The following is a 25,176-nucleotide window of genomic DNA, read 5'->3' as shown; positions in this document are numbered from 1 at the left end:
GTAGATACATGGTAATTAGGTCGGGTGCAGTCCTTGTCCCACACAGGGCTCACAGTCTAAATCAGAGAGGCAATAGGTAGGGAATCCCCATTTTGCAGGTGAGGAAACTGTGGCACAGAGAAGTTATGTGATTTACCCAAGGTCACAGTGAACGGGAAGCAGCATGGCTTAGTGGAAAGAAACCGGGCTTAGGAGTCAGAGGTCATGGGTTCCAATCCCAGCTCCTCCACCTGGCAGCTATGTGACTTGGGACAAGTCACTTAACTTCTCTGTGCCTCAGTTCCCTCATCTGTAAAATGGGGATTAGGACTGTGAGCCCCATATGGGACCACCTGATTACCTTGTATCTACCCCAGTGCTTAGAACAGTGTTTGGCACATAGTAAGCACTTCATAAATACCATCATTATTATTATATTAGAGTATATTATCAATATTACTATTATTATTATAGTAGACAGGTGGTGGGGCAGAGATTATAATCCAGGTCCTCTGACTCCCTGGCTCCTCCTCTTTCCACCAGGCCACACTGCTTCTCTAGAGTACAATAGAATACACTAATTAGACACTATCCTGGCCCTCAAGGAGTTCACAATCTAGTGGTGAAAACAGATAGTAAAATCAATTACAGGTAGCAGAAATACAGAGAAGCAAAAGAACTTAAAGACACAACCATAAATGCCATGGGGGATGGGAAGAGTACCTAAATGCTTAGTGGGTATGGCCTCACGTTCATAGATCACTCAGAAAAAGGAGGAAAATAGGGTTGGGAAGATGAGTCAGGGAAGGCTTCCCAGAGGAGACGAGATTTTAAAAGGGCTTTGAAGATAAGGAAAGCTGGAGTCTGTGGGACATGAAGAGAGAGAAAATCCAGGCAGGAGGACAGTGTGAGCCATCGTTTGAGGACAGCAAGTGAGAAAAGAGTGAGGGCCAGTGAATGTCAAGCCTCTGCTCGCATGGGCTGATGTCGCTGGGGCGATCAACCACTCCAAGAGTGATTGAAAGGCACGTTACTAAATCTCCTCTCTGGCAAGGGGCAGAAAGACTGCCATTTCCAGCAATAAATTGATCGATAATATTCACTGAAGACCCATTTTGTGCAGAGCACCGTATTAAGCATCTGGGAAAGTACAATAGAATTAATAGATATGAACCCTGCTGTCAAGCTTACAAGCAAGCGACATCAGACCGACATCAGATGAACTTCAGGCAAGAGGACGAAGTAAAAGGTGATACATATATATCCCCTTTATAATAATTATTATTATTACTACATTTGTTAAGTGTTTACTGTATGTCAAGCACAAATTAATCAGGCCAGATAGTCTCACCAACTAAGTAGGAGGAAGTAAGATTTAATCCCCATTTTATTACAGATGAGCTAACTGAAGTACAGAGAAGTTAAGTAACTTGCCCAAGGACATGGAGCAGGAGTGGCTAAGAGATTATAGAACCCAGGTTTTCTGACTCCCAGGCGTATGCTCTTTCCACGAGGCCATGCCTGCCGCTTGCTTATATACATTTTGGGTTTGTGAGGAATCAGGAGAAGTGGGCAGAATGAGGTTTTAAAAAAACCATGCAGGCAGTGGGGAAGTATGGACTGGAGGAAGGAGAGGCTGGAGGCAGGGAGCTCAGGGAGGAAATTGATGCAGGCTGATTTCCCCTTCTGTTTCCCTGAGTAGTTTGGGAATACTGAGATAGAATTGGCTTGTTGGGCTCTTCACACATCCTACTGTAGGCTTCTTACTCCGCCATTAATGGGAGTGTCCTCATTGGAGATGAATATTTACCCTGGGTGTCATGGCAGGGAGGGAAAGGCCCGGGGTGGCTTTCTAAGGCCGCAGACAAAGGTGATGTTTGCTACCCTTCTCCTTCACTGCTTGAGCCCTGACACCATCCTCCTACTCCTCTGCCTAAAGTACTCTCTACAGAACTCTTCCCCAAAAGCATAATAATAATAATTATAATGGTATTTGTTAATGGATTACTTTGTGCCAAGGACTGTACTAAGTAAGCACTAAGATAAATACGAGATAATCAGGGTGGGCACAAGGGGCTCACAGTCTAAGAAGGAGTAGAGTGTAATTCCTATTTTACAGATGAGGAAACAGCCACTCAAAGAAGTTAAGTGATTTGCCTAGGGTAAAACAGCAGATGGGGGAAGCAGCATGACCTAGTGGAAAGAGTCCAGGTCTGGGATAATAATAATAATTCTAATATTTATTAGCACTTACTGTTTGTCAGGCACTGTACTAAACTCTGGGGTAATTACAAGCAAATCGTGCTGGACACAGTTCGTGTTCCACCTGGAGCTCACAGTCTCAATCCCCATTTAACAGATGAGGTAACTGAGGCACAGAGTAGTGAAGTGACTTGCTCAAGGTCTCACAGCAGACAAGTGGCAGAGCCACGATTAGAGCCCATGACCTTCTGATTCCCAGGCTGGAGCTTTATCCACTCTGTCATGCTGCTTCTGCTAATTTGATTGGATGCAAGCCCTCTCCCACATGGGGTGCTCAGTCTTAATCCCCATTTTACAGATGAGGTCACTGAGGCACAGAGAAGTTAAGTGACTTGCCCAAGATCATGCAGCAGGCATGTGACAGAGTCAGAACTAGAACTCAGGTCCTTCTGACTCCCAGGCCCATTCTCTATCCACTAGGCTATGCTGCTGGGTTCTAATCCCAGCTCCGCCATGTATCTGCTGTGTGACCTTGAGCAAGTCACTCAACTTTTCTGTGCCTCAGTTAACTTCATCTGTAAAATGGGGATCTAAGGCTGTGAGCCTTATATGGGACACGGACTGTGTCCAACCCCATTATCTTGAATCTATCCCAGCACCTAGTACAGTACCTGGAATGTAGTATACACTTAAAAAATATTTTAAAAAATGTGACAGATCTGGGATTGGACCCCAGGTTTTCTGATTGCCAGGCCTGTTTTTTTTCCACTAGCCCTCACTGCTTCATAACATCACTCTGGACTCTAAATTCTCCTTCTTCCACGGATGGCACCAACACTGGAGACCTGATTCTGAGCCTGGGACATCTGACAAACAGGAGAATTACCAGTAAACCCGTAAGGAAATAACTAATTGACGCAGTAGAGAGACTGGTTACTAATTCAGCTGCCCTGTACTCATCATAGTTGGCTCCTCAATCTACCTCCCACCCCCTCTGCAGCCTCCCATTTCTTCCTGCCACCAGGTCACCTCTACAAGGTCAACAGAAACAAAACTGAACTCATCTTCCATCCCTAATATTTTCCTCCACCTACATTTCCCATCGCTTTTGGCAATGCCCTCGTTCTCCCAGGCCCTCAAACCTATATCCTTCCTCTCTTTTAACAGGGCCTAGTGGAAGCAGTGTGGTCTAGTGGAAGGAGCAAGGTCCTGGAAGACAGAGGTTCTGGGTTCTAATGCCGGTTCCGCATGTGTGTGTGTGCCTGCTGTGTGGTCTGGGTCAAGTTATTTAACTCCTCCTTATCTGTAAAATAATATCCTTACCTGTAAAACGGGGATTTAATACTCCCCCTTAGATTGTGAACCCCTCTGTGGGCCAGAGACTGTGTCCTTGTAACTATTACATTGTATCTATCTCAGTGTTTAGTACAGTTCTTGGCACAGAGTAGGTGCTTAACAAATACCACAAGCCCAGGCACTTGTCAGATTTTGAGTCAACTATTGTATCGGCTTCCTCGCTTACTTCTCTGCCTCCAGTCTTTCCCCTCACCAGGCCATACTTTGTTGTCTGAATCTTTGTTCTAAAACATGTTTCTGTCCACATGGCCCCATTCTTCCAAAACCTCTAATGGATCCTCTCATCATCAAGCAGAAATTCCTGACCATTGGCTTCAAAGCAGTCTGTCAAGCTTTCTCCCTCCTATTTATCCACTCTCCTCCTTCACTACACCCCAGCGGGCACTCTTCATTTCTCTCAAGTTCACCTTCTTATTATAACTTATTCCTTGTCCCTCCTGCTGCTGACTCCTTGCTCCCTTCATCCATCCTTCCTTTCTTTCCTCCCTCCCTCCGGTCTGTCTGGAACTCCCTCTCGCTTCACACCTAGCAGATCATTGATATCCCCCATCTTCCTTCTTCCAGGGGTTTCTTTAGCAGGGTTGGGGAGTACAGAAAGAGAGTGGCACCAGTTGATCCTCAGGTACTTGGGGATGCCTGACCAGGGCACTAAGAGTGCTGATCCAAGAACTTATCCAATCCTGCCTCGATTACTGCATCAGCCTCCTCTTTGAACTCCCAGCCTCCTGTCTCTCCCAACTTCAGTCCATACTTCATCATGCTCCCCAGATAATTTTTCTACAGAACCATTCAGTCCATGTTTCCCACTCCTTAAGTATCACCACCTCCCTCCACAGCAAACAGAAACTCCTTACCATAGGCTTAAAAGCACTCAATCAGTTCTCCCTCATGTAACAGAGAAGCAGCATGGCCTAGTGGAAGGAGCCTGGGTCCAAGGGTCAGAGAACGTGGTTTCTAATTTCCACTCTGCCATTTTCCTTCTGTGTAACCTTGGATGAGACGCTTTACTTCTCTTTGCCTCAGTTTCCTCATCTGTAAAATAGGAATACAAACTCCGTTCTCCCTCCTGTTTAGACTGTGAGCCCCGTGTCAGGCAGGGACTGTCTCTGGCATGATTATTAACTTGTATCTTCCCCAGGGCTTAGAACAGTGCTTGATACACCATAAGAACTTAATAAATACCGCAATTATTAACATTGCCTGACTTCACTGATTTCCTACTACAACTCAACCCACACATTTCATTTCTCTAATGCCAATTTATTCACTGTACGCCGATCTTATCTATCTCACTGCCGACCCCTTGCCCACATCCTCTCTCTGGCATGGACTCCCTCACTAATCACAAATGGCAGACCACTTCTCTGCCCACCTTCAAAGCCCTATTAAAAACATATCTCCTTCAAAAAGACTCCTCTAACACCTCACTTCCCCCTGTTTGCCTTCCCTTCTGCTTCATCTATGTACTTGGGTCTCGATTCCTAAAGTGCTTCTATTTTCATCCAACCCCCACAGCACTTATCTACATCTGTAATTTATTTTAATGGTTCTTTTCCCCACTGGTCTGTAAGCTCCTTGTGAGCAGAGGTCATGTCTTCCAACTCTACCGCATTGTACTTTCCCAAGTGCTCAGTACAGTGCTCTGCACACAGGAAGCACTCAATAAATACCATTGATTGATTGATTAATGACAGGTTAGACACCAGGTGGCAAAAGGGAATTATTTTAATAAAAATGTTTTGATTCAATAGGATTTATGGAGCACCTCTGTATTCAAGGCACTGTATTAGGCACCTATTTTTTGGTTGTTGTTTGTTAAGCACCTTCTATGTGTCAAGTACTGTTCTAAGCACTGGGATAGATACAACTTGATCAGATTGGACACAGTCCCTGTCCCACATGGGGCTCACAGTCTCAACCTCCAATTTACAGATAACTGAGGCCCAGAGAAGTGAAATGACTTGCCCAAGGTCACACAGTAGACACGTGTCAGAGCCGGAATTTGAACCCATGACCTCTGAATCCCACGCCCATATCGACTACACAGTACTACTTCGCTTTGTGTTCAGAGCACCATACCAAAGGCCTATGGTAGAGAAAGTCCCTCCCATCCTGGACATCCACTGGGAATAGACCAATATACTAGGTGCCTCTTGTATTCAAAGTACTAAATGAGCACCAATCTGAGACTACAGTGTTCACAATCCCAACTTTATTGGATGCCTACTGTGCGCAGAGTCCTACCATCTACTGTGTGAACACCACTGCACAGGATGCCTAGTGTTAGTAGAACTCTTAACTTAATGTCTACAGGAGGCAGAATTTAGTTCACCAGGTGTTCACCTGGTGCTGAGCCCTGTAATGGGTGTCTACTATGTGCTGAGCACTACAATAATAATAATTATGGCATTTGTTAAGCGCTTATTATGTGCCAAGCACTGTTCTAAGCACTGGGGTGGAGACGACGTAATCAGGTTGTCCCACGTGGGGCTCGCAGTCTTAATCCCCCTTTTACAGATGAGGTAACTGAGGCAGAGAGAAATTAAGTGACTCTCCCAAAGTCACACAGTTGACAAGTGGCATGGGCAGGATTAGAACCCACAACCTCTGACTCCCAAGCCCAGGATCTTTCCACTAAGCCACGCTGCTTCTCTATATTGGGTGCCTAGATACGCTGTAGGTGCCTACTATATTTGGAGCCCTGAAGAGGTGCCTAGTTCATGCAGAGCACTAAAATGGGCCCCTCCTGCTTGCAGACACTGTATTGAATGCCTATAATAGGGTCTCAATAAAAATACTATTGTTTGATTAAGCCCTTACATTAGATGCAAATCCCATAGTGGGCCCTTTCTGGTAAAAATAACATTCACAGCTGGCTCAGGGATGCATCCATTTGCAGGTAAGAAATCATTGTTTTCAGATTTGTTTCATCTTAAATTTCATGCGGAGTGGTTTAATAATAACTGTGGAATTTGTTATGTGCTTTCTATGTGCCGAGTACTCTACTAAGTGCTGGGTAGATACAAGATCATCAGATCCCACATGTGGCTCACAGCCTAAGTAGGAGGAAGAACAGGTTTTGAATCCCCATTTTGCAGATGAGGGAACTGAGGCACAGAGAAGTAAAGTCACTTGCCCATGCCACACAGCTGACAAGTGGCAGAGCCAGGATTAGAACCCATGACCTCTGACCCTCAAGCCCGGGCTCTTTCCGCTAGGCCATGCTGCTTCTCTGGGTTGAACTTCTCTTTAAGTATTGTATACTTTCCTTCTTCAAATAGCAAATATTAAAGGAATCAAGGGGAATTTGATCCTCAAAAGCTTCTTTCCTGTGAATTTGAGTGCTTTTCTCTGCTGGCCAAGGGAGGCGTCTTTTTGGCCAAAAGCCCAGGGAATGCAGTGTTTTCCACTTAGCAAATTACTGGGTCCTTAAAACAACCAAGCAGGTTGGCCTCTCATCGGGCTTCTCCACGTTAATCCTTTCTGTGAAGGAAACCATCAGCAGCTGGAGAGACAAGGAACAGGGGGCTGGAAGAGCTCTCTATAAAATTAAAAATCTCACTAATAGTAATAATAATAGTGCTATTTGTTAAGCACTTATTATACACAAATCACTGCCCTACACGCTGGGATAGATGCAATATAAGCAGAGCAGAGACAGTCCCTAGGCCACAAGAGGCTTCTTCTCTTTGTAGAAGAGAAGCAGCTTGACTTAGTGGAAAGAGCACAGGCTTGGGAGTCAGAGGTTGTGGGTTCTAATCCCCCCTCCACCGCTCGTGGCTTTGGGCAAGCCATTTACCGTCTCTGTGCCTCAGTTATCTCATCTGTAAAGTGGGGATTTAGACTGTGAGCCCCACGTGGGACAAACTGATTACCTTGTATCCACCCCATTGCTTAGAACGGTGCTTGGCACATAGTAAGCGCTTAACAAGTACCATCATTATTATTACTATTATTTGTATTTTCTTTCAGGGACAGAAGAACATCTTAGAAATCCTGTGGAAAGAGCCCAGGGAGAGAGCTATCTCTTTGCCCCCAGACTTTTCTCCCTCCAGTCCATATTTCAGTGTGCTGAAAGGATCATTTCTTTAAAATTCTATAATTCTATTTATTTATATTGCAGTGTGGCTCAATGGAAAGAGCCCGGGCTTGGGAGTCGGAGGTCGTGGGCTCTAACCCCGGCTCTGCTGCTTGTCAGCTATATGACTTTGGGCAAGTCACTTAACTTCTCTGTGCCTCAGTTACCTCATCTGTAAAATGGGGGTTAAAACTGTGAACCCCACACGAGACAACCTGATTACCTTGTATCCCCCCCCAGCGCTTAGAACAGTGCTTTGCACATAGTAAGCGCTTAACAAATGCCATCATTATTATTATTATATTGATGCCTGTTTACTTGTTTTGAGGTCTGTCTCCCCCTTCTAGACTGTAAGCCCAGTGTGGGCAGGGATTGTCTCTCTTTATTGCTGAATTGTACTTTCCAAGCACTTAGTACAGTGCTCTGCACACAGTAAGCGCTCAATAAAAACGATTGAATGAATTAATGATGATGACAGTATTTGTTAAGCACTTTCTATGTACCAAGCACTGTTCTAAGCACTGGGGTAGATACAAGGTCATCAGATTGTCCCACGTGGGGCTCACAATCTTAATCCCCATTTTAAAGATGAGGGAACTGGGGCACAGAGAAGTTAAGTGACTTGACCAAAGTCACACAGCTGATAAGTGGCAGAGCTGAGATTAGAACCCATGACCTGCGAGTCCCAAGCCCGGGCTCTTTCTGCTGAGCCATGCTACTCTCCAAATACTTGAAAGTAGGCTACAGTGGGATTCGAACTGACGACCGCTGGTTTACAAGACCAGTGCTCTCACCCCTGAGCTATAGGGCCAAGAATGAATGAATACCCACTGTATTTTCCTCTTAACTGCCACGTCAGCACTTCTGCATCATCCCGTACCTGCGTTCTCGCCCCCACCCTGTAGTAAGCTGTGGGAAGCAGTGTGGCTCAGCGGAAAGAGCCTGGGCTTGGGAGTCAGAGGTCGTGGGTTCGAATCCCGGCTCTGCCACTAGGCAGCTGTGTGACTGTGGGCAAGTCGCTTCATTTCTCTGGGCCTCAGTGACCTCATCTGTAAAATGGGGATGAAGACTGTGAGCCTCACGTGGGACAATCTGATTATCCCATATCTACCTTAGCGCTTAGAACAGTGCTCTGCTTATAGTAAGCACTTAACAAATACCAACATTATTATTAATAGTAGTAGTACTTACAACCATATTTTACACTTTGCTTTTACCTCCTAACTGTAATGTATTTTAGTGTCTGACTCCCCCACTAACTTGTAATCTCCTTACAAGTTCATGACTATTAACTCTGTCCTACTCTCCCGAGTGCTTAGGCTAGTCCTCTGTGCACAGTAAGTCCTCAATTAATATTACTGATTCTGGTCTGTACCTTGAGCACTCAAGCAGGAAGGACACGGCTTGTGGTGCTGCTGATGGGGAGACCAGATGCCTCATGGATGGAACCAATTGGCCGAGAGAGAGAGAGAGAAAGAGAAAGAGAGAATAGGCCTCCCCTGAGGGACTGTGTCTTATTCCCATTTATGTATTCCTTCCCAGCATTTAATACAGTGCTCTGCACACAGTAAGTGCTTAATTCCTAGTATTATTACTAGCATTGCAATTACCGGGGGCCTAACCTCAGGCAGGCCTGCCGCATCAAACTGGCCTGAATGCTACGTGGGCACATTCTGTCTGTTTAAATGTGGAATCTCAAAGCAGGATCCTGGCCTTGATGGCACAGAGCTAATTAGGGCTGTGATGGGCTTCAGACTTTGATGTTCTATACCACAAAGTGGTGGTTTGTGACTGAGAGATGAGGGGCAGAGTAAAGTGGGACACATGGTAAACGATGACATATGATGCTTTTGTATTCTTTACTCTTTCATGTCAGAATGGGAAAGGAAGGCTCGTTTGGAGATGGAATTGAGAAAGCATCACAGGGACAGAAGTGGTTGGCAAGGATGGTCCCGTCACCTGTAAACTCTTCTGTATTCTCCCAACATTCCCATCGGGCAGGTTGACCAAGTGGGCGTCATCCAACAATGAGGGGCTAAGACCAATCTGCAGGGCTAGCTGGTCCAAGTCACCTGACTGCAGGCTACTGGTGCTTTCCCTTGACTCTCCTGCCCATCTGCTGACTCGTGTAGATGGACGCCATGCTGTCAGGGTCTTTAGCTCTCTAACTTGGCTTTGTAAGCACCAGGGAACCAGCACCTTGTGAACTCAGGGGATGGCACTCAGCATAAAAGTCCGCAGAGTTCTTCTCCAAGGAGGCCTAGACAGACACGGAAACAGACACACACAGCCCCTCTCTCTCTCTACCCCACGGTTGGCTACAACCTTAGGACATGTCTGGCCCCTCCACCAGTGGGTCCTCCAAGCATCAAGACTGGTGGATGAACAGAGGGAGGAGGTGAGGATGGAGACCCTCACTCCCACTCTCTGGAGCTCCTTGTTTAGATTTTACCACCTGGAATGATCCCACAAGTACCTTCAGCACTGCAGTTCTGAGGTTATCTTAGTGGGAATCTAAATTCCAGTTGAGTTGACCAGAAAAAGGATGTCCCCTCTGTGCCCCAAAGAAATCTGCAATGTTTCCTTCCATTGGAAGGAACTGGGGCAGTTGCTCTTGGTGCCCTGGGATTCAGTAACTCCAGTGCTCAGCAGACCCATTAGGGTCTCAGGTCATCAAAGGAAGATCAAGAGATTTCCAAGGGCAAATGGGGAAACTAATTTTCTTTCCTTTCTGAGATAGTTGAAGTGAAGCCTTAGTAATGCTTTTAGACTAAATAGGACAGTAAAATTTTCAACTGTTACCCAGAAAATCTTCAGCTATTATTTAGCAAGTTTCAGTGGTAAACCAGTTCCCTGATCACACTACAGATGAGTTAGCCAGGGGCTCTCCTCGATCTTGAGGGACCGAGTCACTTAAAAGTCATTTTCAGCTACTCATCTGCTTACCCCTTTGCCTTCTAAAGTGAAGATTTGGCTTTTCCAGATTTTTATGAGAGAAGGCAGACCCTTTGACCTTGGATCACTCCATGAACAGTTTCACCGGAAGATAATGAATTTGAAAGAAATGAGAAATTTGCAGGGAGGGCAAGATGGAGAGGGAGACAGAGAGATGGGGAGGGGGGCAGGGAAATAAAGAAGAAGAAAGAAAAAGACATTAAATACTAATCCCGCATAGAGAAATGTGGAGCAAGAACACCCACACAAATACACCGTTCCAGAGAATCTTCCTAAAATGAGAGGACTGCATTCTTGAAGATCCTCCTGGTATGGGAAAATCTGGTTATTAAGAACCAATGCTTCAATCGGACTAATGGGCAACGGTTCAAAGAGACCACTATGATGGATGTTTTGGATTCAAATCCCCAGGTTATGATGCCCAACACTAGCAAAATGCTTTACATCCATGCAAAGCCTTGTTATTTGACTGTTAGTGGTCAGTGAAGGTGATCACCACCCTGGCTATCAGGGTCTTAGTCCTGGTTCTGTTTCCTGGGGCTAGGGGAGATTTCAAACTCAAGGCCCAGCGAGAGTGCTCCATGAGGTGAACAAGGCCAGCAGGAATCCCTGAAAAATAGCCAGTCAGTGTGGGTGGAGATGATCCCAGAAACTTGCACGTGTGGGTTGTAAACATGGACAATTGGGCTGTAGTTACTTTGGCTGTCAGTGGGCTCTTCCTATAAGTCAATCAGTGGTATTTACTGAGCACTTACTATGTGCAGAGCACCGCGCTGAAGACTTGGGAGATCACAGTACAATAAGGACTGGTGGATGTTCCCTGCCCACCAGGAGCTTACAGTTTAAAGGAGTGAGACATTAAAATAAATTATGGATACATACTTAGCTGCTGTGGGGCCGAGGGTGGTGAGGGGCACTGCAGATCCACATGCATAGGAGATGCAGAAAGGAGAGGGAGTAGAGGAAATCAAGGCTTACTTGGGGAAGACCTCCTAGAGATGTGATTTTAGTAAGGTTTTGAAGATGGTGAGGGTGATGGGCTGCTCTCAATTCCACCCTCTCTACTCATCTAAATTTTCTCGCCCCCGTTTCCCTCCGCAGCTCTCGCTCCACTAACCCACAGCCCTGGGTCACTGCCTCTGTCCGCCTCCTACGCTCCTATGCTTGGGCTGCCGAGCGCTGCTGGTGAAAGTCCAAGCACCAAGCTGACTTATCCATTGGAAATTTATCCTTTCCTGCCTTAACTCTGCCCTCTCCTCTGCCAGGCATAACCATTTCCTCCCTCATTGACACCCATGCCCGTCACTCCCGCCAATTGTTCCAGACTTTTAATTCTCTCCTTAGGCCCTCTGTTCCTTCCCCTCCCCCATCCCTCACCCCCAATGATCTGGCCACCTATTTCATCACGAAAACTGACACAATCAGGTCTGAGCTTCCCAAAGTCACCCCTCCCCCTTCTGCCTCCCCCCCCAACCATCTCCCCTACTTTCCCATCCTTCCCTGCAGTATCTTCAGAGGAGATCTCCTCCCTCCTCGCAAGTGCCACCCCCTCCGCCTGTGCCTCGGACCCCATTCCCGTTCATCTTATAAAAACCATCGCCCCTGCCCTCCTCCCCTCCTTAACTTCTATCTTTAACTGTTCACTCTCCAGTGGTTTCTTTCCCTCTGCCTTCAAACATGCCCATGTCTCCCCCATCCTAAAAAAACCCTCTCTCGACCCTACTTCCCCTTCCAGTTATCGCCCTATCTCCCTACTACCCTTCCTTTCCAAGATCCTACAACGAGTCATTTACACTCGCTGCTTAAAATTCCTTAACTCCCATTCTCCCCTGGACCCCCTCCGATCTGGCTTCCGTCCCCTCCACTCTACCGAGACTCCTCTCTCTAAGGTCACCCATGACCTCCTTCTTGCCAAATCCAATGTCTCCTACTCTACCCTAATCCTCCTTGACCTCTCAGCTGCCTTTGACACTGTTGACCATCCCCTTCTCCTCCATACCTTATCTCACCTTGGCTTCATGGACTCCGTCCTCTCCCGGTTCTCCTCTTATCTCTCTGGCCGCTCATTTTCGGTCTCCTTCGCAGGCGCCTCCTCCCTCTCCCATCCTCTAACTGTTGGGGTTCTTCAAGGGTCAGTTCTTGGCCCTCTTCTGTTCTCCATATACACTCACTCCCTAGGTGAACTCATTCGCTCTCACAGCTTCAACTATCATTTCTGTGCAGATTATACACAGACCTACCTCTCTGCCCCTGTCCTCTCCCCCTCCCTTCAGGTTCGTATCTCCTCCTGCCTCCAAGACGTCTCTACCTGGATGTCTGCCCGCCACCTAAAACTCAACATGACCAAAACTGAGCTCCTCATCTTTCCTCCCAAGCCCTGTCCTCTCCCTGAATTCCCTATCTCTGTGGATGCTACAACCATCCTTCCCATCTCTCAGGCCCGCAACCTCGGTGTCATCTTTGACTCGGCTCTCTCATTCACCCCACATATCAGATCCGTCACCAAAACCTGCCGGTCCCACATTTATAATATCTCCAAGATCCGCCCTTTCCTCTCCACCCAAACAGCTATCTGTTACAGGCTCTCGTAATATCCTGGCTAGATTACTGTGTCAGCCTTCTCCCTGATCTCCCTTCCTCCTCTCTCTCCCCGCTCCAGTCTATTCTTCACTCCGCTGCCAGGCTCATCTTCCTGCAGAAACGCTCTGGGCATGTCACTCCCCTTCTTAAAAACCTCCAGTGGTTGCCTATCAACCTCCGAACAAAACAAAAACTTCTCACTCTAGGCTTCAAGGCTCTCCATCACCTTGCCCCCTCCTACCTCTCCTCCCTTCTCTCTTTCACCCACCCCGCACGCTCCGCTCCTCTGCTGCCCACCTCACCGTCCCCCGTTCTCACCTATCCCACCGTCGACCCCTGGGCCACGTCCTCCCGTGGTCCTGGAATGGCCTCCCTCCTCACCTCCGCCAAACTCATTCTCTTCCCCACTTCAAAACCCTACTTAGAGCTCACCTCCTCCAAGAGGCCTTTCCAGACTGAGCTTCCTCTTTTCCCTCTGCTTCCTCTGCTCCCCCTCTACTCCTCTCTTCACCTCTCCTCAGCTAAGCCCTCTTTTCCCCCCTTTCCCTCTGCTCCTCCCCCTCTCCCTTCCCCTCAGCACTGTACTCATGTGCTCAACTGTATATATTTTCATTACCCTATTCATTTTGTTAATGAGATGTACATCACCCTGATTCTATTTGCTATTGTTTTAATGAGATGTTCATGTCCTTGATTCTATTTATTGCTATTGTTCTTGTTTGTCCGTCTCCCCCGATTAGACTGTAAGCCCATCAAAGGGCAGGGACTGTCTCTGTTACCGATTTGTACATTCCAAGTGTTTAGTACAGTGTTCTGCACATAGTAAGCGCACAATAAATACTACTGAATGAAAGTTGGCATTAGAGGAGTGAGGTGTGGGGGCTGGGTTGTAGTGGCTCAGTGGAAAGAGCCTGGGCTTCGGAGTGAGAGGTCATGAGTTCGACTCCCAGCTCTGCCACTTGTCAGCTGTGTGACTGTGGGCAAGTCACTTAACTTCTCTGTGCTTCAGTTACCTCATCTGTAAAATGGGGATCAACTGTGAGCCTCACATGGGACAACCTGATTACCCTGTATCTACCCCAGTGCTTAGCACAGTGCTCTGCACATAGTAAGCGCTTAACAAATACCAACATTATTATTAGTAGTAGTAGTAGGAAATCAGTGAGGTAAGGAAGGAGGGAGTGAGCTGATTGAGCGCCTTAAAACCGACAGTACGGAGTCTTCTGTTTAACGAGGTTTGCACAACCTATGCTGCACTCCTGCACACCTACTCACTGCTGCACACCAGGTCCCAGCAGGAACCCGACTGTAGGGAAGTCAACCAGGAGTGGCACCATACAGCCACTAGCGCTCTAATCATTTTCCCCGAGCTGGTTCTCGGTCCTGAAACCTGAGGGGGTCTCAAATCAATCGTGATTCCACAAACTACAGTTACCAAACCACAAAGAAACCCAAAACACTCCAAGGTACAGTACGGTGAGGCCGAGACTGGGAAGCATAGCATCGTGCCGTGACTGAGGGAAAGCCCACGCACCACCGTTTCTTCCTACACAGAAGCTGATGGTGTTCTGTCGCACAAGCTTGTGTTGCGGGAAGAGCATTGCCCGATTCTACTTCTTCCATTGGGCTGGATCGCGATCATCTCTTGAAAATACATCGTATCGCAGAAGCGGGTGCGCTTGTTCTCCAAGAACCAGGATGGGTGAAGGCCCTGGTCCCCAGGGCTCCTACCTGCCTCCGACCCAGTGGCCACTGCAGGTCAGAACCTTCTGGCACGGCCTGTCCCTGAGAAGGGTGGCACGAGGGGCTGTGGGTGTTCCTTTCTGCCTGTGGGCAGGGTCATTGGCGGGAGGCTCCTGTGGTCTGGAGAGTCCGCTCCGCTGCAGTCCTTACCCTCCCCTACTTTACTACCCTACTGGAGATGGCTCGTCGGCATGGGGAGGGGCTAAAACGACCTTTAATCTTGGGTAAATGGGCTGCACGGGACCCCCGAAGCCACAAGAAACCATTTACATGCAAACAAATGTGCTGCTGAGGAGTTCAAGGAATGGCTGCATGCTTGGGAAAACTAAACCTCTAGAACCCCCTGAAGAGTACACAACAAACATCACGATCACACTTGCCCAAAATGGCAAATGCCATTTATTGCCTGTTTGTCTAAATGGCATACAGAGAGTCGACTGAAATGTTTTCCATTAAAATCAGAAATTAGCACTTTTAAAGTTACATCATTTAATAATGCATAATCTCAGGTCTGTAGAAGAGCTCCAGTTATAAGTTACCAAATATTCAAAATCGTGGCATTTGGCTTTCATCTCAACAGACAGCTGTTAAGAAAAGGCAGGTGCCCTAGATTATAAAAAGACATTTAGTTGGTAAAAATGTTCCTCTCCCTCTCAGGTAAACAATACTATCCACCTGTATTTAGAAGTTTCTTTAGAAGGCAGCAGATACAACCGTGTGGATCAATCACCACTAGGATGTTACATTGCTGTAGAGTAGAAAAAAAGCCCCAGTGATGGACAGAATTCACCTTCCTTTTGAGAACATTCAGAAATAACCAGCTCCGTGCACATATGCTGGGGTGGGAGTGGGGAAGGGGACCTGGGAGGGGGGGAATAATGGAGAGTGAGGGGAGAGCTAGTCCATAAATAATTTCTCAAATTTCTTGCTCTAAGCAACTCGGCAACACCAAAATTGACCAAGATGTAGACCTCTGTTGTCGATAACCAAGCCCCACCCACTGAACCACTGAACCACTTCACCTTTGGTTGGAATGGTCGGTTCCAACTGTTCTCGGCTTGACACGTTCACAGCCTATGCAACAAACGCAGCCAGTTCTCCATCAATGACAGGCTGAAATGATAACTTGGTCCCTGTTTCTTGGCAATTGAAGAGACTTGTGCAAGTGTTATTTGGGACAAGCGACTTCAAAAAAAAACAACCTATGATCTGCAACTGACAATTATATTTCTGGTTTGGCAACATAAATACGGATCTCAATCTCCCTAAAACTTCTCACTAGAGGGAAAAAACACATATTTCATTCATCCAGATACACACAAAATGAAACACACAATTGAAAGCAAAACATATGCAATTCCTAAACTACAGCGAGGGCAGTGGTAAACACATTTTAACCTAATAGTTCTCCCTATCGTGAACATTTGTGTTTTGGATAAAAGGATGACTCACATCCACCACACCATCATGTACAAGACAGAACCAAAAGCACTCAATTCATACTACTTTATATTAAAGTTTATTATAACATTATGAAAATCTACTGTACATGGAAAAACCCATTGGATTAAGTACAGTTTTGCCAAAAGCAAAAAGTCTTCTTGGTTCTCTGGGAAATGTACTTGCCCTTGGGTCTGGCTTGCTGTTCCAGAAATAATCTTTCAGCCTAGGCATTTTAGGCACTGAGAATCAAGGCAATCGGCACTGCTGACCGCAATTCCTAGCCCTCCTGTGAATTTCAAGGAATTAGAAACGCAAGATGGTTCAGAGATAGGAGGGAAGGACAGGCTGAAATCCAAATGGCCAGGAAAGCTTTGTGGCTTTTACGGTCTGGTCTGGGGGGCGGGGGGGACCGTGCAAGGCTTTGGGGGGGAGGTGTAACATCGGCTACCCATCTTCACTTCCTTCTCTGCAACCTGGGCCAAGAAAACAGCGAGTCGGCATTATACTTGATCCAGTTCAATGTGCCCTATTTCTTTCCATTCAGTAGCAGATCAGCTATTTTAGAGTTGTAATTATACAGGCACATTTAGTTTGAAAATGCCAATTCCTCGTTGGCAGCCAGTGGTGGGCTGAGAGGAACTGCCCCCAGGATCTCATGGGCAGAAAGGGAAAAGTCCCATGTGGCTGCTACCCTGTTGCATCCCCAGGGGACAGGCTTGCAAGGACATCAAAAAACCAAAGACTAATGTTTAGCTTGAAGATTTGGTACCTCAAAAGACAAAACAAAGCGAAACAAACACAAAACAGGAGGCAGGACTGTCCTAACACCAAGAGACAGTGCTCTTTTGATTTTACCCCGGGGGCAGCAGAATTCTAATCTCGAAGTAACAAAAACAAATCTGAGCTCAGAGTGTCAAACTTGAAGGTAAAGCAAAACGGCGGACAATGTGCAAAAGAAGTTCTCTTTCTAAATTACTTTCCCCAAAATGCACAGTGAATCTCGTTAGAGGTAAATGCTGACCTAGAACGAACAGTCCGCAGTCAACACTTGGCGGTTACGTACACTAGTAAGTGCTATAGTTATGCCAACCAGAAGCACCGAAGAATTCCAGGTGGTTTAGCCACTGTTCGTTTCTAATGGAAAAATCACTCAAGATCTCTAGCAGTGGCTCTGAAGGTTAAAACAAGGAGGATTTTGAGTTGACAGGAATGGAGATGGAATTGCTAGCTTTAATTCTTGCTCTTTTCTAGAGGCCAAATAAAAGTCTTCTCTTCCCCCACCTCTCTCGGCAGTTTTTAGACAGAAACCAAAGCAAGCTCAGTAGATTGCAGTCCCACCTTTAGTGAACCCTGTGCAGGAAAGCAGGCCAGGCACTGAGTCCAAATCTACTTGGTACCTAGAGTAAGACTTCCAGTGGCAAGGAGGCAGGGATATGGCTTGAAGTTCTTAATGGAAGAGACAAAAATAAGAGTCTATGTGCAGGATGGAAGGAGCAGGGGAAATCCAGGGGAAAATTCTGTTCCAGAGACAAGTACGTTTATGCATAAAATTCTTCCTGTTTCTGTGGCTTTTGGTACCCTCCATTTGCTTGTTTCGGTTCATCCAAGGAATAGCTTCCTTCGTCTTTCTTCTTCATTCTGTACAGCATAAACCCAACCAGGAACATGGCAAACAGCAACCCGACTAATCCACCAGCAATGACTCCTGTGGGAAGGAAAGAAGGGAGGAAGGGAGGAAAGAAGGAAGAGGAATCCAAGTTGAGAAACTTTTGTGGAAGTTTTAAGACACGCTAAATCCCCAGCCAGCAAACTGTGGGACAAGAACACAATCTATCCATCCATCAAGGGTATTTATTGGGCGCTTACTGTGTGCAGAGCACTCTACTAAGTGCTTCAGAGAGTATGGTACATCTAGAAGCTCCTGCTGACAAGGAGCTTCTAGACTCAAGAGAAAACCCCATTTTTTAAAAAAAGTTATGGTTTTTGTTAAGCACTTACTATGTGTCAGGCACTCTACTAAGAAGACGAGCTAGTCAGGTTGGACATAGTCCATGCCCCACAAGGGGCTCACAGTCTTAATTCTCATTTTACAGATGAGGTAACTGAGGCACAGAGAGGCGAAGTGACTTGTCCAAGGTCACACAGCGGACATATGGCGGAGCCCGAAGTAGAACCCAAGTCCTTCTGACCCCCAGGTCTGTGCTCTATCCACTAGACCACACCGCTTCTCGACACTGACAGATAACAAGCAATTGCTAACAAAGTGGTCGTATGGCTTCTTCAGATTTGAAACTTGGGCATTCCATAACCCTTCCATTCCAGATGCCCAGCAGATGCCCAGCTTCCAAGGCCCAGCAGCCTTTCCTGTCCTCGCCCATTTCAACCAACTGGCCTCGCTCAATAAGCTGGCAGCCCTGTAGTAGCTCTTGATTCTTCTTTACATAAATTTACCCCATTAAAAGTTCCAGCATTAAAGATTAGGAGACGCCAGTGGCTAGTCTTCCACATTAGGCAGAACTTCCAATATCTTGTTGGTGGCAGAGAACGTGTCTACTGACCCTGTTGTACTGTACTCTCTCTCCCAGGTGCTTAGTATAGTTTTCTGTACACAGTAAGGGCTCAAGAAAATGATTGATTCTTGAACTTTCACCAGCAGAGCTTGAAAACTGCAGTTTTAGTGGAAAAAACAAAACCCATTTTCAAACCTACCTCCTAGCACTTCCTTCCTGTCCAGTATTCCCTGTGCTGCTCCCGTGGCCCCCTTGTCCACTGGGGTCTCTTTCCCTGGGTCGTGCTTGACTTCTATATCTGGTGGCTCACTGGGGCCAACAAAGTGAAAATCGCTCTGAAAAAGAGAAAAATGGACAGAGGTTATGGTGCAGCTCAGTTCATTTGGGGATCTAGTTGGCTATCGATGGCCTTACACACCTCCCAAAGCACCAGAATGGCCCACTCCTCCAACACCCAAGCAACCGGTCAACACCAGGTGCCCAGTGAACACTAGCATCTGCTACTCTTGAGCTGGTAGAGAGCACTCAGAGAGACAGAAAGAATCATCCAGGGACTTGCAGTCCAGAAAATGTCAGGCCTAAATGGCTGGAAAACACACAGCAGGGATCCCAGAATGCCAAAACTGGATGGATGGGTTAGGGCATGTATGCAAGCAAGCATCGTCTTCTGTAGAACTGTCACCCCACCGGCTCTCCTTCAGTCCCACCACTACTTCACCCCCTCGTAACCCGTTCCTTGCCAATCTAAATCCTGGAAATCCCAGGTCCTGACTTGGACCTGATCATGGACCTGATGACCACCAGTCATGGAACAACTCTTCATCCTTGCAAAACATAGCCCAACTGCCCAGGAGGCTAACATTAAGAAACTTACAATTCATGTTTATAAGTTTATGAGTGGAAAATGAATCTACTTTATTTTACAACCCAAAGGTATAGATGGGTGGAAGACAGTGAGCCAGTAACTGCAATTCTATGTGCAAGATCACCCTAATCAGACTGCTCGCTATGATCCATTCCCTTCCTTTTTTTATGGTATTTCCATCCTATTTGGCGTTGTCCATTGGCATTTCCAGTAATAATAATAATAATGATGATGATGATATTTGTTTAGCACATACAATATTCCACGCATTGGAATGGTTGCTGGGACTTAGAAAAGGTCTAAGAGGATGTTCTCCAGGGCAAACTACCCTACTCATCCAGGTAGAAAGAAGGCAAGAAAACAAAATAGCCATGAGAATCAGGCCTTACTATATCCCCAGATCCTTCGGTCTCTGCAAACGGGGTCAACATCTCAGAAGCTTTTTCAGGGGAGACAGAAGCAGTCACAGCTCCCTCACTGCCTCTCTCGAGAGTAGAGTCAAACACGCCCGGGAAGATGCGAGAGGCATTTTGGCGACGGGAGTTGGGGAGGTCAGCGTTGTGGACTGTGCTGGTGAGTCTCACGGTGGTGACCTTGATCGTAGAAGGGCGCCGAGTAGTTGGCTGCCCTGTGGTCCCCTTCACAGGGCCAGTTGTAGCACCCTCATTGGGATAAGAGGACTCATGCATATGGTCACTAAGAACCAGCAATTTTTCATTATCCTTTTCGGTCGAAGGGGAGGTAAGCGTCGCTTCTGTGTTGCTTTCCTCCCGATGGATGGGTGGGTAGGTTGTGGATGCTGCCGATACAGATGTTAACAATGTGTTGGTTCTTGTCGGGAGGCTCAGATCAATCACCGAGACCCCTGGCATAGGCCCTGGAACCAAGAAAAAGAACCTCCATCAGTCAGCAGTATACAAAAGATTTAACAGGCAGGCTGCCTGCCCTTAGGAGCTTGCAATCTAGTGGGGGGAGTCATATACTAAAATCAATTAAGGGTAAGGGCAGGCAACAGAGTAAGATGTGGGCAAGCGCTACTAGTATGGGGAAAGATTACCCAAGTCACACAGCAGGCAAGTGACAGAGCCAAGTTTGGAACCCAGGACTCTGAACTATGAGGCGGGTGCCCTTTCCACTAAGCCACACCGCTTCTGAACACTTTGGGGCGTCCAAGTAGACGTACTCTCCTCTTTGTCTCTGTTTACTCTCCTCCATGCAGAAATTACAAGCCTCCCACTGACCAATTTGAGATGTTTTCTCCCTGAAATTTCTAGTAGCCAGAATCAAGACTGGCTAGGAAGAGTTCTGCCTCAAAATGGGAAGGTATGTTTCAGCATCTTGGGGTTTCAGAGGGAGTAGGGCTGCTGCTCTAGAAGATGGGGGCAAGAAACCGTGCCAAGTCCTAGGTGAGGAAGGACATCCAGGTTTCTTCAATTGTGGACCACATAACCAGAAATCCAGATTGGTGTGGGATGCACACCTCTTTTTTTAATAACAAAAGTATTTATTAAAATACTTTTCAAAATATGGATTCATTTTAGCCACAGTAAAATTTTTTTTAAAAATGTAGTCCTTTTATTAGTATAAAAGTAGGCAAGGTACCAGCCTATTTCTAAAAATCAATGACAGTGAGTGCTGTGTGCAGAACACTGTACTAAGTGCTTGGGAGAGCAAAACACAATAGAGTTGGGAGACATGTTCCCTGCCCATGATGAACTTACAGTCTAGGAGGGGGAGAATAACTAAACTACCACTACTAATAACAATAATTGCACTTGCTAAACGCTTAGTATATGCCACGCACTGTACTAAATGCTCAGGTAGATACAAGGTAATCAGGTCAGACACAGTTCCTGTCCCACATGGGGCCAACAGACTAAGTGAAAGGTAGTAGGATTTAAAATTCTCATTATCCAGATGAGAAAACTGAGGCATAAACAAGTCAACTGACTTGCCCAACGTCACACAGAAGACAAACAGGAGAGCTGCGATTAGAACCCAGGTCCTCTGACTCACAGGTCCTGGCTCTTCCTACTAAGCCACACCTTTCCGCTAGGAGCTTCAGAGGCTGGAATAGGAGAAGCAGCGTGGCTCAGTGGAAAGAGCCCGGGCTTTGGAGTCAGAGGTCATGGGTTCGAATCCCAGCTCTGCCACTTGTCAGCTGTGTGACTGTGGGCAAGTCACTTAACTTCTCTGGGCCTCAGTTACCTCATCTGTAAAATGGGGATTAAGACTGTGAGCCCCACGTGGGACAACCTGACTCCCCGTGTCTACCCCAGCGCTTAGAACAGTGCTCTGCACATAGTAAGCGCTTAACAAATACCAACATTATTAATATTATTATTAGTCTTGAGAACTCTGGGATGTTTTCAGTCAGTCAGGGAACATCTAAATTCTGACTAGGCCTGAGTAGTCTTACTAAGTTACAAAAAGAACTGCTCAAAATCCCAGGCAAGATGCACTCCATCATCAAGTGAAGTACACTCAACCAGTGAGTCGTATGGGAGACACAGCTTGTCCAATCTACACTGATCAGTTGGCTTCCCTGCAGTGGAGATAATGATAATGATGATGATAACAATAATAATAGTATTTGTTAAGCACTTACTATGTGTCAGACATTGTACTAAGCACGGGCGTGGATACAAGCAAATCAGGGTTGACAATAATCCCAGGAACAAACAGCAGCCCCCGTCTGGGGGTGAGAGGGCCAGAGTTCGAATTTGTGGACACCAGTGTCTTGGGCCTGAGTAACCCCAGCTGCCGCTCCAGAACAGCATAGCCCAGTGCAAAGAGCACAGGTCTGGGAGTCAGGGGATCTGGGTTCTAATTCCAGCTCCATCACTTGTCTGCTGTGTGATCAAGTCACTTCACTTCTCTGTGCCTCAGTTTCCTCAACTTTGAAATGGGGATTCAATTAGTTCTACCTCTTATTTAGACCATGAGCCCCATGTGAGACAGGGACTGTGTCTGACCTGATTAACTCATATCTACCCCAGTGCTTAGAACAGTGCTTGAAACATAGTAAGCGTTTAATAAATAACATAACCATACCATAATAACAACAATAATAATAATAACTTCCAAGGGGCTTCAGCCAGAAGTGACAGTAAAGCCCCCTTAGTGAGTCCAGAGAGAAGGCTGTTGATAATATCACAAACGAGAAAGACCGAAATGAGCAAATAGAGAGTGAGGGGGTAAAAGATGGATTATCCAGAGTCAAATTTACCATTTCCAGAGCCAGAGAAATTGTCATCATCATCCCCAGATCCATCCAGATCTTCAGGAGGGAGGCTAGTAGCTGCAATTTGCTATAAAGAAGAAAAAAATAACCCCAAGTTAAACGTGGAGATCTATTTCAAGGAATTTCCTCAGGCCAGAAGTGCCTGCTCTCCCTTACAGCACCAGAAGCGGCCCCCTTTCCCAAGTGGCTGCCTCACTGTCCTCTAGGTTCTGCCAGAACACGCCCGTTTTTGCTGCATATTTTGGGTGGAACATGGACGAAGAACCGGGGCCCAATCTTCCAACCACGGCCAGCTGCCTGGACACTGTGCGCCATACTGCTCAGAGAAATGGTTGTACACATGGGCATGGTATTTATTATTTGGCACAGGGCATACTACAATGCAGGTGTCCCTTTATGTGGGCTGCAGCAAAAAGGCAACCGGAATTATAAGATAAGGGGGTGCATTAGAACAAACTCAATCACCTCTGAGCCGAAGCAGAGCACTTCTTGGCATGAGGCTGGATAAAACATTGGGCAAAGGCTGGGTTAGGAACCCGGTCTTTATTTGGGGCCCGAAGAGCAGGTTGCATTTATCTTTGTGAAAAGATAAATATTCCAGTGGAGTTTGGAGGGACCGTATTACATTTTAACTGCTCAAAACTTTCTCTGATCTGGCTCTGGAAATCTTGTAGCAAACCCTCCCTATCCAATGGGTTACCTTACCTGAAATCTAGTTCACCCTTATAAAAGAATAAAGCTCCCATTCTCCTAGATGTTTGCCTTGATTTAGGGAGAATAGTAAATTCCTATTCTTTCTCAATATAATCCCTTAAAGACACCTTCAGAACTTGGTGAAATCAGGGCCTCTTTTTTTTGTTTGTTTGTTGTTTTTTTAAGGGTCTCAGACAGGCTACTACTAGATTGCCCTCATGGAAACCAAAGCAGAACTTGTTCTTAGAATCAACACCACCACATTCATCCAATTGCAAGTTTCCAGCCAGTACCTACAGATAAGAACTCCACGGCTTTAATCAGACTAGCACAGTTAAATAACTGTTAAAATTGGGGGAAACCAAATAGTTGGTATGGAGCATCCTTCAGGAAAAGATTACGAATAGGAAGGTCAAGTTTGCCTTTGGATTTGGGGGCCATACAAAGGGTTAATGATTGAACTAAAGCAAACAGGGGTGGAGCAGAACTGGATCAGACCTGGATCAGACTTGGAACCTAGTCAGCCTCCTGATGTTTGTTCTGAAAGCAACTTAAACAGAAACCTTCAAGAGCAGATTTGGAAATTCCTAGCTGTGGCTGAAGCTCCCTAAGTGCCTTCTCCTGAGCAACTATTTTAAAGTCAATTTAGATCATCATACTGAGCCATCCTACGGTTTCCTCTAAGCTCTGCCTGCTGGCTGGGACACTGCTAAAATCTGCCTTTTCCTCTCCATCCAAACTGCTACCAGGCTCATCCAAGCACTTAACCCAGTCCACCTTTACTCTCCTGTCCAGATCATTTTCCTAAACAAACCAGCAGCCCATAAGAACCTCCACTGGTTGCCCATTCCCCTTCATGGCAAACAGAAACTCCTTGCCACTGGCTTCAAAACACTCAATCAGCTCACTCCCTATCTTATCTGGCTGATTTCCTATTACAACCCAACCCCCAGACTCCTCTCCTCTAACAGTAACTTAGTCACTGTACCTCGATCTCTCCTCCTTCTCTACAGCCTGGAACTCCCTCCTCTTCCATATCCTGAAGACCACAGCTCTCCCCACCTTATTAAAGTCACATCTCCTCCGAGGGGCTTTCCCAATTCAGCCCCTTCCCTCCTGTGTCACCTCTCTACCCTTTAAGCCACTTGATATTCGCCCCAGTCTCGACCCCCAGTAGCGCTGTACCTATTCGTATTTTATTGTCTGTCTCCCCTTCTAGAATGAAAGCTTCTTGTGGGCTGGGGGAGGTATCCCCCAACTCTGTTGTACTGTATTCTTCCGGGTGCTTAGTACAGTAATCGGCATACAATAAGTGCTCACTAAATATTAGTGACTGATTTATTGATTGATTGGAATGGGGCCCTTGATAACAGAATTCCATATCCAGATAACAGCACTTCCATGAATTCATTTCCTTTCAACATTAATGAGACTTAACTGCAAGGGTCCGAAAAACATGTTTGGAATTCACTGTGTGTGGAATATTTTTAATGAATAGGACAAGTTGTCTTGGAAAATAACAGTTACT

The 25,176-nt window shown here is 46.3% G+C and overlaps 1 protein-coding gene across 1 annotated transcript in view; it reads right to left on the bottom strand.

Annotated features, from left to right (window-relative positions):
• Positions 1–15,257: 15,257 nt before the first annotated feature.
• SDC1 (syndecan 1) overlaps positions 15,258–25,176 on the bottom strand; it is a 59,341-nt gene continuing 49,422 nt past the window's right edge. The window contains exons 2-5 of the mRNA XM_029072174.2: positions 22,941–23,022; positions 20,101–20,588; positions 19,046–19,181; positions 15,258–18,041 (exon numbers count right to left, since the gene is read on the bottom strand). Coding sequence (XP_028928007.1) covers positions 17,875–18,041; positions 19,046–19,181; positions 20,101–20,588; positions 22,941–23,022 — 873 coding nt within the window. The 3' untranslated portion in view covers positions 15,258–17,874. The remainder of the gene's footprint in view (positions 18,042–19,045; positions 19,182–20,100; positions 20,589–22,940; positions 23,023–25,176) is intronic.

This window comes from Ornithorhynchus anatinus, chromosome 9 (assembly GCF_004115215.2).
Source record: "Ornithorhynchus anatinus isolate Pmale09 chromosome 9, mOrnAna1.pri.v4, whole genome shotgun sequence".
Taxonomy (NCBI): domain Eukaryota; kingdom Metazoa; phylum Chordata; class Mammalia; order Monotremata; family Ornithorhynchidae; genus Ornithorhynchus; species Ornithorhynchus anatinus.
The sequence above is the reverse complement of the archived record's forward strand: the minus strand, read 5'-3'. Positions and strand labels throughout refer to the sequence as shown.